Genomic DNA, 15,380 nt, shown 5'->3' on the forward strand with positions numbered 1-15,380 from the left:
GTTCTCCTTACACAAAATACCTATTGAAATGCGCTCAAGGAGAGAAGCCAGTATATCTCAAAGTCCTCCCTGTTCTCCAAAACAAAACGTGATAAACGGGGTTTTGAGAACAACGTTTGCAATTGACTGCAGGAGGGGGCAGAGAGACTGAAGGGCATTTCAGATGGTGAAAACCAAGCTTCATTGGTACGTGTAGAATATATCCATATACTTTATTTGGGAAACAGCTGTCCAGTCTCATTTGAGATGTTATTTTGTTTCACTGAAGAATTACTATACAGGATCAGTCCAAAGAAAGAGCTGGGTTTTTTTTGTTTGTTTGTTTTTTTCCCCTAGAAGAGAATATTTTGAAATTTGGGAAATATACACCAGAGAATCACTGACCTGGAGGGCATTTTGGCACACCTGGTGATGGGTGGGAACCAGAGATCCCTATGGAAGAGCTCAGCACTGAGTATTTGCAGCAAAGGGCAAATCATAAATGCCAGATTCAGGCCCAAGGCAGCTTTGAAAAGGAAGCAATATAATCTACAATGATTGTATGATGATAATGGCTTTGGAGAACTTCTGTCCTCTTACTGGAAATCCCATCTTAAGTGTGCTTCGTTTCCAAGTCACGATGCACACCATTAAAAATGACCTGGTCATCCTCTCTGATGAAAGCAAACAGGAAAGGACTAACAAGAGGTACAAAATACTAAGGGTTGCACCCTGCCTTTCCAACAGGTATCTCCAGGATGCCACAATGAAGGATGCCATATCTGAACTCAGCATCTTCCTGGCACGGGCACTGCTGGGACACATCATCTTCTTCCCCAAAGGATCCCAGTCCCAGACATTCTCACTCCAGTTACAAACTCAGCCTTACACCATTCAGCATCAGAGAGACGGTGCCTAAAGTATCACTTATTCGGGTAGAGAAATAATAACCTGTGCTTTATGAGAACAGATGCAACCAAGCCACAGAGCTCTGATATCAAAGAAAACATATTCACTTCTCAGTGATGAGTCCACATCATTGCAAGAAAATCCAGATCCAGCATTCCTATCCAGCTGCTCCCTTCCAAAGAAAGGCTGCTTGCCATTGAATTAAGTTCAAAATTACTCCCCAAAATACAATTTCCTCTCAGTCTTTTAGAAGGTACCGGACAATCCTTTCTTTCCAATGATTTAATAGCCTCCCCCACCAAACACAAGGACTCCTTAGTGTAACCGTATTGAGGAGTGTTCTATCCTGCATACAATATACAATCACCAGTGAATAAATTACTGAGTGGGAGTTTCAGTTTTGCCCATCACATGCACACAAATCGCTCATTCAGATGTTCTCTGGGAAATGGCATTGAAAGCAGAGCAAACCCAGCTGAAGCAAATTTCAGTGCTAATTTAGGTAAATGTTCACAGGAAACCATCTGTGGTTCTTTTCTAGTAAAGGGGCTACTGAGCTGGGGAGCTCGTATCCAGCATCATTTTTGTTTGTAAGGGAAATACCAGCTCCTTGCATTATACAATACAGGACAAAGAAAAATGAAATGCACCCATACTAAGCTATCGCTGAATTGTATCATCCACCTTTCAAAAAACTGGAAGAACCATGAGAACTGAGAGTTACTTAATGCTTTTGAGGCCAGCTAACCTCCCAGGTCCACACATGCAGCCTTGTGACAAATGCCATTGGCACTGGATAGGTCCATCACTGACAACTTTGACACCCTTGGGAATAATGAACATTTATTTTTATTGTTTCCTACGGCAAGGAGAACATCCAGGATACCTTCCCATGCCACCAGCACGCCCTCAGATCCTTTCAGGCAGGGTTCACGAATAGCCCCAGAGGTTAAGCTAACACCAGGCTGCACAAAGGAACCAGATCCATGCAGCCCATTTATCTCTGGGCTGAATTACCCTCCTCTGCTGATGGAACTGAGGCTTTCAGCCCATGACAAAATGCATTGGTGCATACAGACAGCACTGCCAGATGCAGATCTGCTGATGTTCAGCTCCACCTGTGGCCATGCCTATGTGCTCACCTCATTTAATGGAGCATTATGATGAAGCTCAGAAGTAATTTTCTTTTTTTATGTGACTACATCAAAACAAAACCCCATAACACTTGAATTTGGAAGTGTTTATATTCTGATGTATTCAGGATATATCTATCATGCATGAAGTCTGTCACTTTCTCCTGATCATCTGTTTTCACAATTAGAAAACATTATGCAGAAGCAAGAAAACAGCCAACTTTCACCTCTGTCAGAAAGTTTTTCAGTTTACTTATCTGACAAATGCTACTGGATTCGTAAGCACCAACACTGCTTCTTTTAACAAAAATTGCAGAATAAACTGGTTAAATCATAGAGTCATTACTTTGGGATGAGAAAGGACATGTTCATCCAGAGGATGACTTTGTGACATCCATCATGTGGCAGATGACCCGCTCCAACCCAACACTTCTCATCTTGTTCACAACAGCAGTGGCATTTATATGCAGCATAAAAAAAACCACAGACATTAATTAAGCAACACGAAGGGATTTAACAGAGGAATAAGCATTTCTGATTAGGTGATGCAGCTGGTCAAGTCACTTTTGAAGCACCAAATGCCAACACAACATTTGGTATCAATGTGTTCTTGAACTCCTGAGTGACACTAAATACCCAATGCCGAGTATATTCTTTTCAGCAAGCAACACTTGGCCTATCCCACTGCTAGTGAAAGGGGAAAAAGATTGTCCAGCAGCAAAAAAGACAGGTAAATATCAGTGCAAGAATGAAAAATCCAAGGAGCCCAAACGCCTGGAGGCACATGTGCCAAGTTAGAGGGTGTTGTGTGTCCGTAGGACTGCTTAAGTCATGCCACTACTGATAGGAGAATGCATGCTGTTCGCAGCTTATACAATAGTCAAATAACCAGATTTTATGTCTTTTCCTTAAGAAAATGCTTTGCGTGTACTTTGGCTGCGTATTGCTAACTCAAACCTTACGTTCACCTCCACTATTTGTGGTGCTGCTGTACTGCTGCCTGGAGCCAGGTGTGGATTCACAGGCATTAAGGTGACTCTGCAGTTTAATATCATAATTAGACGAGGCTTCTCCTGATAATGTTAGCACTCAGCTCAGTAATGGATCTCCTAATAGTAACTTCGCCAGCTGACACACCATAAAAGACAATCACAAGCATAAAAATGCAGGTAAGAAAACAAAATACCAAAAAAAAGGCATAAAGGCATTATTTTGAGATGACGACAGTGATTGAGGTAAGACTGGTCAGAGTTACAAACATCACCAGTCCCTTCTGATGGTCATCAAAATCACCCTGGGAATAAACAAAGTCTCCAGGATCGAGAGTCTACTGAAAAACACCACTTCTGCTCGGTTATTGTGTGATCCTTTTATCAAAGGGCCCAGAAAAATCACAGAAGCCTTTGGGTTGGCAGGAACTCAAGACCATCGGATGGCTTGGGTTGGAAGGAACCTCAAAGATCACCCAATTCCAACCCCCCAGCAACAGGCAGAGTTGCCCCCCAGCAGATCAGGCTGCCCAAGGTCCCATCCAACCTGGCCTTGAACTCCTCCAGGGATGGGGCATCCACAGCTTCTCACCTAGTCCAGTCTGCTGCTGTGTTCTGTTCCTCCAGAAACAACAGGGATTGTCCTCCATACTGTACTATCCCCTCCAGAACTAGCAGCAGCCCTACAGCACACCAATCCAAGCCATGTATTCTTCGCTCAGTTTGCCCTACAGTTGCCCTGGACACTATGCAGGGGTAAGAGCAGCTTCTGCAGGTGTGACTTAGGCCGTGGGCATTGTAAAATGTTGGAGAGGTCATGCACGTGAATACTGACAAAAGGAAGCCCAGCTGGGCTCTGGGAAAGTGCACTGGCAGCATGAGATGTGTTAAGCAGAGTGATAAATCTGTCAGGATTAGGATGTGAGAAGTCTGACCAAGGCTGGTTGGAGGACCAAATCGGCCCTCACATGAATTCAGCTTTTTAAAAACAGAATTTCATGATCAAAAGCATCACTGGCAGCTGACAGTGGAAGCAACAGATAAACATGGAAAGCAGCCCAAAATGGAGCCGTGAGGTTGGGGATGCTCGGATGCGTCTGGATGGCGACCTTCCCAAAAATCTCAAGGAAAGCAAGAGGTGAGAAAACATCAGCAGCAAGCCGGCGGCTCGCCAGGGAGCAGAGAGCTAATGATGCGAACACGATGGGAAGAGCGGGCATAATGTCCTCAGCTGGTGTATTTTGGCAGGGATCTACGGAGCCCTGCGGGCAGGGGCAGCCCGTGCCAGGCTGTCTGCAGGGGAGCAGATAGGGATAATCGTCAGACAAGGAGGTGATTATACACAGACCATAAATATCTGCCGCACACGCTCGGACAGTGTGAAAAAAGACAGTGTTTGAAATGAGCTCCAAGTATGTGGGAGAGATCAGGCCTGAAGTGAGAGACAGGGAAAGATACCTCTGTAATTTGTTCCCGTTACGGTCAATGCGGTTGAGATCAGCAGCAAAAATATAAGAAATCTGGCAGAAAAGTTATTTTAATGGAAGGGAAAGAATTTTGGACTGCAATTTTAGGATTTTCTCTTTTCCCGCTGCTCTGCCAGCTAATACCCAATACCTTAAAGAGATTTAGGAGGTTTCCCAACATGCACTGATGTGGAGTTTGCCTTCATACACCATCACTTCCATTGCCTGCAGATACACAAAGGCCTCAATTCTGCAAAAGCTTACACAGAGATTGAAATTTAGGCATCTGACTAAACCGATGAGATTAGATCTTATCCTTCTAGATATCCTCCATCAAGATAACAAAGCAGAATCAGCTCTGCTGTCTTGCCGAGGCCAACACTGCAGTTAGCTCTCCATGCTGTCCATGAGGACACTCAAGGCAATAACCACAAGCTGGCAATTTTGGCAGCTGGAAAACACAATTGTAAAGCTGGAATATTTGGGAAAGGAATTCACTCTGAAAGGCAAGGCTACTCTAATTTTTCTAGCTCTAACCCAGTAATTTCTGTCCGAGATTGGAACGGCCACCAGGGCAGCCCCACGGGACTTGTGCCTCTTGCTTTTCCAACAATCACATCTGAAAACTGATTTTGGAGGCTTTTCACAATGGAGACGCTTGACTTATCACTATTTGTAAAGGACTTCTTTTGCACCTTTGTCTCCAAGCTCGCTGAGGAGCACTGATGGACAAGTCCTGGTCAAGGGTTGAGAAATCCTTTGTCTAAAGGACACAGATGGACAATCCAGGCAAGTGCTGGTAAAAGCTGGGGAGATCTTTTGTCTGAAGATTTGCAGGTGTAGGCAACGAGAGAGAGAGATAATTAGCAGCTTAACGGCCGGGAAGCAGTCTTTTGTGTGGGCTCATCTCGAGGGAGATAACCATCTCAGGGGTGCTGCATGTGACTCTTAGCAAAGTGCCTAGGAGTGCCAGGTTGGCAGAAGGAGGAGGATAAAAAAGGGATGGGGGATGTCCTGGCAGCACCGCACAGTGCAAACATGGGTTCGGGGCAGCTGAGGCAGATGTGCAGGGCTGCCAGGTGCCCAGTGGGATGTGAGCCAGCACAGCCAAGGGCACTGTTTGTCACCATGCAGCCCTGCTGGGCCCAGCAGATGGCTACTACTTTCAGCACCTCTGCCATCAAGAAAGCAGCAAGACTGAAGCTGTTCTCTACTTCCACAAGGAAAAAAAAAAAAAGAAAGAAAGAAGAAGAGTTATGAAGGGAGAGGGTGGGCTAAATCCAGCTGAGCTGCAACAGTCACTGGACACCACTGCTGCTCAACACCTGCCATCAGGACATGAAACCGACGGATACTTCCCAGAGAGCATCAGTGCAAATGTAACCTTAGAAACTCGTCTCTGCTCTTTAGGAATCCCATAATGCAGGTCATAGGGTTTCCACACCACTCATCATTTCTCTCTCTCATCTCAGTGTTAGATCCAATCTCAGCGTTAGACCCAAGCCACCCACCTCCTGCCCTTTAATTTCGCTGCAGGGTCACCCATTTTGGGGTATGCTCATATCACCATTGCTGTGAGCGCACGAAGCAGCCCACCCCAAAGCTCCCAGACACAGCCAGGTGCACTCTGCAGCAAACTGCTTTGGTGCGAGGTGAGAAATACAAGTGGTGAACAGAAGTTCAGTTCCACACCGAGGCAAAACAAAGCTTCATGTCCTTTTAATCCATAACATAAATCGTAGAATCACATAATCATGAAGATTAGAAAAGACTTCTAGGATCCTCAACCCCACCACTGCCCACATCCCTCAGTGCCACATCTCTGCTCCTGAGCACCTCCAGGGATGATGATCTCGCTGCTCCCCAGGCAGCTGTGCCAGTGCCTCACTGTTCTTTTGGAGTAGAAATTGTTCCTAATACCGGACCTGACACCCTCCCGGAGCAACATCAGGCCATCACCTCTCCTCCTAAGTAATCAGTTAAATGCATTAAATTCCTCTGCCTGCCCTGGGATTTCAGGCTGAAGCATCCCCATATCCTTCCCCTAGCAAACACAGTCCCGGGGAAAGTCACCGTGCATAAACGTGGAGACAACCAAACATTTACAGAGCTTAAAGTTACAAAGAACAAAAGTTTGGAGCAACGCTCAGAGACCCACGCACAGCTGAGCGCTGCTCCGTGCATTTACAACGAGAGGATCTCCCTCCCTTCTCTTCGCCACAAGAAATCTGCACTGTCAGCTGCGGCTGAACGGCAGGAGGAGGACGGGGCTGCGACCCACGCAGGTCTCCCAGCAGCCGCAGCCCCGCTCCCGGCCGTGCTCACACGGGATGAAGCAAAGTCCCACCAAAGTAGGGCAGCTCCTGCCCCGGCGCTGGGCTGGGAAGCACCGAACCCAAACCCGTTCGCTGTTCTGCCTTTCCCCACCCCCTGCCCGGGGCCCGGGGAGCGGAACGCGGAGCGAAGTTGCGGAGGGAACGCGGGAGTTCCGCACGCACAGCGCCCGGCACCGCGGGGCTCCGGGACGGGGAGCGGCGCCTGGAAATGGAGCTGGGGCTGAGAAAGGGCTGCAAACCCTCCCCGCGTCCGCCTGCGGATCTCGGGGACTTACCTCGCGCTCGGGGTGATGCTAGGAGCAGCGCGCTGAGGCTCAGCAGCAGCACGGAGGGGCGCGGAGCGGGGGAGCGCTGCCGCTCCGCACGGAGACGCTTTGACATCTTAGCCCGGACTGAGGGAGACAAACTTTCATCAGCTGGGGCTGGAGAACAGCCCCATCATATACAGTTACAGAGAGGAGCGAGCCGGGACTCAGGATGTGAGAGATTTCCTGCATGCAGTTAACTCCAAACCCCTCCTGCTCCTGCATCAGCCGCTGATGAGTTGGGCTCTGCTTTCTTAGGAAAAAAAAAAAAAAAAAGTTTGGTGCTTTTTTTTTTTTTTTTCCTCCTGTTTAAAGAGTCCCCCCCCCTCTCTCTCTTTTTTTTTTTTTTTTTTTGGCAAGGCTAATTCTGTTGACCAAACGAACCGGCCGGCCGGGCCGGGCCGGGCTGCGCTCCCCGCACCGAACAGCTGAGCCCCGCACGCTGCTGGCACCGCCCCCCGCACCGCACCGCAGCTGCCCGGCTTCCCCCATTCCCGCAGCGCTGTGCTGTAAGTACCCAACAACACGCGTGCAGAGCTGCATTTGTTCAAATCTTCCTCCTTCAAATGATCGTTACCAACTGGGAGCATAACATAACAGGGACCATCGAATCCTCGGTGTGCCACCAAAGCACGCAGAGTGCCCACACACTGCATGCTGCTGCAGAGCAACAGAAAGTTCCCAGTCCTGCAGACCAACACGGAACTTTATAGTGCAGTTTTATTTTTGGGTCAGTTTTCTCGAGGTTTGGGCGCTGATATTGACTTCTGCCTGTCGATCCCATATTCCTTCTACATTAAACAACTGGTACAAAGAGGGGTTCAGGTTGGATATTAAGAACATACTAGGATCAATTTCTTCTCCAAAAGAGCAGCGAGGCACTGACACAGCTGCCTTGAGAATGGGGTGGTCACTGTCCCTGGAGGTGTTCCAGATCCATTGGGATGTGGCATTGAGGGACGTGGGCAATGGGCATGGGAGGTTTAAGTTGGTTATTAAGAGGAAGTTATTCACCCAGAGGGTGGTGAGGCACTGGAACAGGTTGCCCAAGGAGGCTGTGGATGCCCCATCCCTGCAGGCATTCAGGGTCAGGCTGGATGTGGCTCTGGGCAGCCTGGGCTGCTGGTTGGTGACACTGCACACAGCAGGGGGTTGAAACTCAGTGATCATTGTCATCCTTGTCAACCCAGGCCATTCTGTGACTCTATGATTCTGTGATTCTATGATGGCATGGGTTGGGGTTGGAGATCTGAGAGGTCTTTCTAACCCTGATGGCCCTACGGTTCCATGTAGGGACATGGGCAGTGGGCATGGGTTGGACTTGGGGATCTTTTCCAGCTTTAGTGAATCTGTGATTTTATGTACAGCTTTAAGCCCCTAACTGCAAAATGATCCCTGCTTCACCATTATCAATTCCATTTTAGCAGCTAGGCTCAGCAGGGTTTCATCCCTTACAGTAGAAACTAACAATCTCCACTGCCCTTCTTATAAGGAGATGCGTAGTCCACATAGCACAGACTTGCAGAAAAATGGCAGGAAAGCCACCAAGTCATTCTTATGCTTTGACCTTCTTCTCCTCCATTTAAAGAAAAAAAAAAAAAAAAAAAACCAACAAACAATCAGAGAGAACCAAGAGCTTTTAAATGGAGTTTTGGTAATCCCACATGGCTTTTCACTGCAGTGGCAGTATTTTTGAGTACCAATATTCACTAACAGAGAAATGCGGAGCCAATTATATCTTGGTCGTTCACCAGCATGAATGGAGCAGATATTATCCAGTTCCTCCTCCAAATCATAACAAGGAAAGAACCCTTGCTTGCATCCTACTGCACTAATTTGATGGGGTTGGAGTTGATACATTGATAGTTCATCACAAAAGGGCCCCAAATATTTGATGAGCAACAGCCTGAAAGGAACCCAACCGAATTGCGATGGCTCTGGCAAACAACAGTAATGTTCACAGCCTTCTCAGAACCCTTCTGTAAAACACAAAACAAAACCAACCCAACAGGGAAAAGTGAAATTAACCTGCAGTGCCCCTGCTGTACCGCTCTGCACCCAGGAGAAGCTGAGCCTCGACTTTTCCTTTCTCATGTCAAACCACCTCCAACAATTAGTTTTACGAGGCTTGGCTTATCCCCTTCCGAAGAACAAGGGCGAGTTTCCCTGCAGGAAATGAAAATTGCATCCAGGTTGTGGGGCTGCTTCAAAGGGGCACAGCCCCAGCCAGCAGGTCGCTCCCCGCCTCCTGCAGCTTTGTTCTCAGCGTTGCCGGGGGGGCACTGCATCCCAGCTCCTATTTACCTTTGTCTTTTTACTACTTAGACATTTTTCTTCTTTTCTTCATCTTTTTATTTTTTTTCCCCTCCTTGTCTTCCTGACTGTACGTATTTTCCTTTACTGTATTTATTTTTCCTTCACTTCAACCCTGTGTAGCCATTCTTTCCCACATGCACTCCCCTCTGCGCTGGCTTAGGGCTGTCCCGCTGTAGCAGCAGGGTGTGAACAGCTCAGAGATCTTTTCTCTCAGTCTTTACATCCCATCACCAAACTCACGGCCATTTCCCTCTGTTAGGACAAGCAGAGGGTGGCACACCATGCAGCTGTTGCCTCTCAGCCTTAAGGCTTCTACTCCCAGCTGCATCGCTTCCCTTTATTCCTCCCTCACTTCTCCCTGGTTGGATATCGGGAACAATTTTGTCTCTGAAAGGCGCTGGAACAAACTGCCCAGGGAGCATGGGGTCACCATCCCTGGAGGCATTCAGGAACTGTGGAGATGTGGCACTGAGCGACACGATGATGGGCACAGAGGGATGGTTGGGGTTGGACTTGGAGATCTGAGGGAGCCTTTCCCTCCCCACTGCTGCTGTGCCACTTGGAAAGGGCAGCTTGGAGGAGCTTCATGTTCAGCCTACATGTGAAAAATGAATCCATGTAAAACGTCCACATGATTTTTAACAGCTCACATCTGACTGTATCAGGATGCAGGCAGTTAGCTTGGACTCATATTCGTTCATGCAGAAGCTCTTGTTCACATGGCCCTGGAAAAGTCAGTTCAGAAGAGAGATGTATGGAAAAGACAGGTATGGAATAACTTTCCTGGAAACACCATAACATGAGGGTTTGTGCAGACACAAACTGCACTGAAGGAAGCATCAACTCCCCTTGGCAGAAAGAGTTTGGAGAAGGAGTTAGTTGCTGCTGTAGACTCATCTCCCTTTGGATATCCAGGATACCTCGTTGTAACTGCAGCATCGAGTGCTATCCAGAAATGTGAGCCTGTCTGTTCCCATACGTGCCAAAAGGCACGAAGACTTGCCTGGGCTTAGCCACAGGGATCTGCATTTTTGGGGCCTCCAGTCTGAAGTTTTTGCTTCGTATTGTAAACAAAACAAAACAAAACAAAAATTCCTTTTCCCTTTGAAAGCCGCTTGTCCCCCCGCCAGCCGCTGAGACTTTGTGTCTCCAGCCCTCCCTCACTTCATTAACTCTCTGCAGAATCTAGATCCTGCTGAATGGTGACTGCAGGGGCAGATTGCAGCACTCTGTAATTAACAGGCGGAGATGGAGCGTGTTATGGCATGACCCTTCACCACAGAGCTCTGCTGCAGACCTGTCCCAGTGCTCGAACAGCACGCTGCCAGGAATAGCATCCATCCACTCTGTGCTCTGGGGTGAAATACTTGCTCTGTTATATGGATCTGGATGGGAGAAGTTGCATTCTCTAGATTTCCTGGTCTGTGAGGGCAAGTTTCCATTCTGCATATCTCAATGAGTTTGCACACCCCGCTGGGCTGTTACGCTGCCCCAGGCTGTGCAGAGTGCCTGAAGCGAGGTGTTAAGCCCATGATATGCAGTGCAAGCTCAGCAAGCTTACCCCTGTGCTATCAATAGATACGCCCCTCCCTTCCTTCCCCTTTGCAGCTCCCTGCTTTGCTCACAGCCTCGTCCACGTCCTGTCCCAAAAGTCCCATGATGCTGAATTCACCCACCATTGCTCTGACCTCTGAGCAGAGGCAGAACCAGCCCAGCACCCCACTGCTATTACTGCCCCGATCTCCAGCACCCAGCTGGTGTCCCTAATTCCACTTAGAGTCTCCTTGGTTGCACATATGCAAGAAATGCTTACAAAGTTGAGTTTGGTTGAGTGGAGCTTGCTTCTTTATGAGATGTCCTTGGGAGCAGTGGAAGGAACAGAGCCTTTCTAGGGAGCCAAGGATGGCTGCATCCTATAGACAGATTGTAACGCTGAATTCATAGAATCATGGAATCATTAAGACTAGAAAAGACCTCTCGGATCCCCAAGCCCAACCCCAGCCTCCCCCTCCATGCTCACTGCTCACATCCCTCAGTGCCACATCCCCATGGCTCTGGAACACCTCCAGGTTGGTGATCCCCCTGCTCCCTGGGCAGCTGTGCCACTGCATCACATCATTCACTGCAGAATCCCTGAGCTGAAAGGTTTTTAAGTACATTTCTTTTTAGATAAGAAGAACACTAAACCAAGTCTCACCCTGCCTGAATGATAAAGCATTATAAAATTATATCCTTCTATGGAGAAAGGCCAAGGGAGCTGGGAGTGTTCAACCTGGGTAAGTGAAGGCTCTGTGGAGACCTCATAGCAGCCTTCCAGTACTTGAGGAGAGGTTACAAGTAGGATGGGGACCATGATTCTACACAGTCCGACAGCAGTTGGACACAGGAGAATGGTTTTAAATGAAGAGAAGGGAGATTTAGGTTAAATGCCAGGTGGAAATGTTTCACTTGGAGGGCAGTGAGGTGCTGACACTGCTGCCCAGAGCTGTGGTGTCCATCCCTGGAGGTGCTCATGGCCATGGATGGGTTCTGTACAGCCTGAGCTGGGGGTACAGCCAGCCCACAGCAGGGGTGGGAAGTGGATGAGCTTTATGGTCCCTTCCAACTAAAGCCATAATGGGATTGATATTCAAGTATCACAGGAGGGACAGAGGCTGGGGCATGAGCACATCACCCTCCTGCCCTTCCCCACTCCTCTGCAACACCGTGTTGAAAAATAGCTGCTTCTCTCCAGCAAAGCAGGGGAGGAGGGTCAGCTGTAGTGCTGATTAAGCTCTCTGTAGTGCTTTATAGGGAAACTGCATAGCCTGTTGCAGCCTGCTGTAACAGGGCCAAGGGTGAAAAAGCCATGAGGTGCTCAAGCAAGGGCAAACAAAGAAACCCACTGCTCCAAGGATACAGGACCTTCACCACAGCAACAGCAACCCCCTGAATTCTTCGGCAGTTAAAACACAAAGACCCAAACCTCATGCTCTCCCTCGTTACATTCTTTTCCTGTAGCATAAACCCTCGGTCATGCAAACACAGAGCTCTGAGAGCAGCCCCCCCCAGCTGCAGAGCCTCCCCGTGCCCCTCCTCTCATCTCCATAAATCAGAGCCAGGCTCCGGTGTGGCTGTGCAGCCCCAAAGCACTGCATGTCCTTGGGGTGCTGCTGCATTCCTGCCCAGCACCACTGCAAGCTGATGGTGACCATACTCCACAAAGCCCAAAGCAGAGGGATGTAGCCCTGCACCTTTGGCACCCTGCGTCCTCTCCCAGAGGACCCAGCCAGCTCCCTGCTTTTTCCATGGTGTAAGAAGCATCATTTTAAACTTTGCTACTCATTTTAGCAGTCGCAGTGAGAAGTGTCGGCTCTGCAGTGGGATCATAGAATGGCCTGGGTTGAAAAGGACCACAATGATCATTGAGTTCCAACCCCTTGCTATGTGTAGGGTTGCCAGCCACCAGACCAGGCTGCCCAGAGCCACAACCAGCCTGGATCCTTGTATCAGACAGAGCAGGCTGGGAGCAGGATGGTTTCCTGAGCTACAAACCCTTTAAATACAATAACTAATACGTTTTTTCTGACTCCAGACCAGACTTGGAGAATAAACGCTTTGATCCGTTGCTACAGATTTCAGTGTCTCCCTGAAAACAAAAGGAAAAGAATCCCACAGATTTTTACACGTCTCACAAGAGGACAGTATTCAACTCAGACCAAAATTATGAAGTCATATATTTTTAGCATTCCTGTCTAGCCACAAAACAATGCAACATCCATCATCATAAACGCTGGGGCAGTAAATTAGAAGGACAGCATATTTTTGGATGTTTTTAAAGAAAAAAGTGTTTCTAATGGAAAATCAGAGATAAATCATTAAAAAGTACTGAGATATGCATCCTGACAGAATGAAATCAATTAGCTGCTAATCTCATATTTTTTAGGAATGGAAGAGTGATTCTCTGATTGTTACTTCCTGATGCAAAACTTCTACTTGCTTCAGCTCACAAACACAGAGAGTGAAATCTCAGAATTAAAACAAATAGAAGCAAATGTTGGTTTTGGAACGTCAGCTAATAGTATTAGATGGAACAGCCAGCCCATAATTATATATCTTTCATGCAGTTTAGCTTATGCCATTACATAATTAAATTTAGACCAACAAGCCCTCAAAGTTATCTTTTTCCATAATAACAAACACAAAAATTATATATGTGCTCCCAGTAGCATTACAAGTTAAGTATATACTTGGTGACACTTTGCAGTAAGTGGGCATTCATTACCAATGCCTCTGGTATTCACTGCAGTAACATTAGTCACAAAGAACCCACGTGGATCTAATGTGTGGTGTCTCTCTCTGTAAATCAGATTGCAGAACAACGGGGAATTCCCTCTCTGGGACATCACTGCAGGGCTGAAGACAGCACAGGTGCTCAGGGCAGGCTGCCCTGTTGTCACTGCCTTGCTGCCATGACAAACCTTAAACTCAGCATTGATCCGTGGAGAAGAGCATCCTTTCCTCATCGTTCCCCCCATATCCCAACCTGTCATTCTCCTGCCATGTTCTGCAGCAACACAGTTTCAGAGGATATCCTGGTTGTAAAAGCTGTCCCCAGTATGTGTGTGTTTGTTTCAACTCCCTGGCCACAGTTACATGTTATAATTCATTGAAATGATTGCTGAGGGAATTGGCCCTCAGACACCACTACCAGATAAGCTTCTGATTGAGTTCAGGAGGACACCAATCCCATGAGCGACATACAATATCCCGAGTTGGAAGGGACTCATAAGGATCAAGTTTGACAAACTTTACTAAATCATAGAACCATATCATTACTTGGGTTGGAAGGGACCTCCAAAGATCATCCAGTTCCAACCCCCACTGTGGGCAGTGCTGCCAACCACTAAGTCTCACACCAGATCCAGGGCCCCATACCACCTAACATTCATCATGTCATCCCAGAAAGAGATATGAGGAGCTCCCTTCTTTTAGGGAGTCAGAAGCTCTAAAAAGCACGAAAACATCAAATATAATGGCAAGTCTCCACATTTCTCAGGAACAGCTTCATGAACTGCAGAAGCTTCTCCTTTTCAAACATGTTAGATAGTGTTTTATTAGACAGCCCAAGCGAGAAGATGAAGCTAAAATACATCTAGCAGACACTGTCATTTCCTATCTGGGGTTTCTAAAGCAACATGCAGATCTGTAGTTACTCTAGAACCACACATAGCTATGTGTAATGTGTGTTTGCATGAGGATCTTCCTATAATCCTATGTTAATGACTCTCTAGCCATTATAGGATACAACAGAAGGTAAAAGTAGTGAGAACAAAGCCCACAAATAGATCACTGTGACCAGTTTCTAAAAAACTCTGCGATTAGGGAATCTCTTTCCTATTCCTAACTACACAATGTGAACCTCAAGCACTTCATTCTACTTTTCCTATTTACTAATTTTATGTAATTGTGTGTTCCGTGAGCACATTTGTGCAGTTTCTTCTCTTTTTTTAATCATTCCGCAGCTGCTAGAGAGATGATACACCTCATTATCTTGTTCTGTGGGTCATCTAAAATGGATAGTAAGTAATTCTACCTCCTACAGCTTTGGGAAGGAGCCAAGGAGAATTAGGATAAGATGCCTGACAAAATTTAAGAAAAAAAAAAAATTAGAATGCTTTTTATTTCCAAGATAGAAATGTGTTTTCATTTGGTGTGCTGCTTTTGGCAGGTCTGTGCTAACCAAACAGACTGCTAGAGGAAAAAACAGGACCTCCCCAAACACTCCCAGTTAGCTCAGTTGGGAAACAAGTTTCACTTCCAGAGGCAAACTCACACCATGCCCCTACCAGCAGGCAGACAGCACTGCTCAGCAAGCAGCGTGGGCTCCTCTCTGAGCAAGGACCTGGGGAAGGGATTGTTGTCATTTTTGATTTCAGTGGAAGGTATGTCAAAGCAGCTAGGGAAG

General features: G+C 47.2%; 1 protein-coding gene across 2 annotated transcripts in view; it reads right to left on the minus strand.

Annotated features, from left to right (window-relative positions):
* The window catches only part of ADAM12 (ADAM metallopeptidase domain 12), a 169,155-nt gene extending 161,768 nt beyond the window's left edge, over positions 1-7,387 (minus strand). For both annotated transcript variants that reach the window (XM_085229126.1, XM_085229125.1), the window contains exon 1: positions 7,088-7,387. In XM_085229126.1, coding sequence (XP_085085252.1) covers positions 7,088-7,193 — 106 coding nt within the window. In that variant the 5' untranslated portion in view covers positions 7,194-7,387. The remainder of the gene's footprint in view (positions 1-7,087) is intronic.
* Between the last annotated feature and the right edge of the window lie 7,993 nt (positions 7,388-15,380).

The sequence above is a fragment of the Meleagris gallopavo genome, chromosome 8 (genome assembly GCF_905368555.1).
Source record: "Meleagris gallopavo chromosome 8, MGAL_WU_HG_1.1, whole genome shotgun sequence".
NCBI lineage: Eukaryota > Metazoa > Chordata > Aves > Galliformes > Phasianidae > Meleagris > Meleagris gallopavo.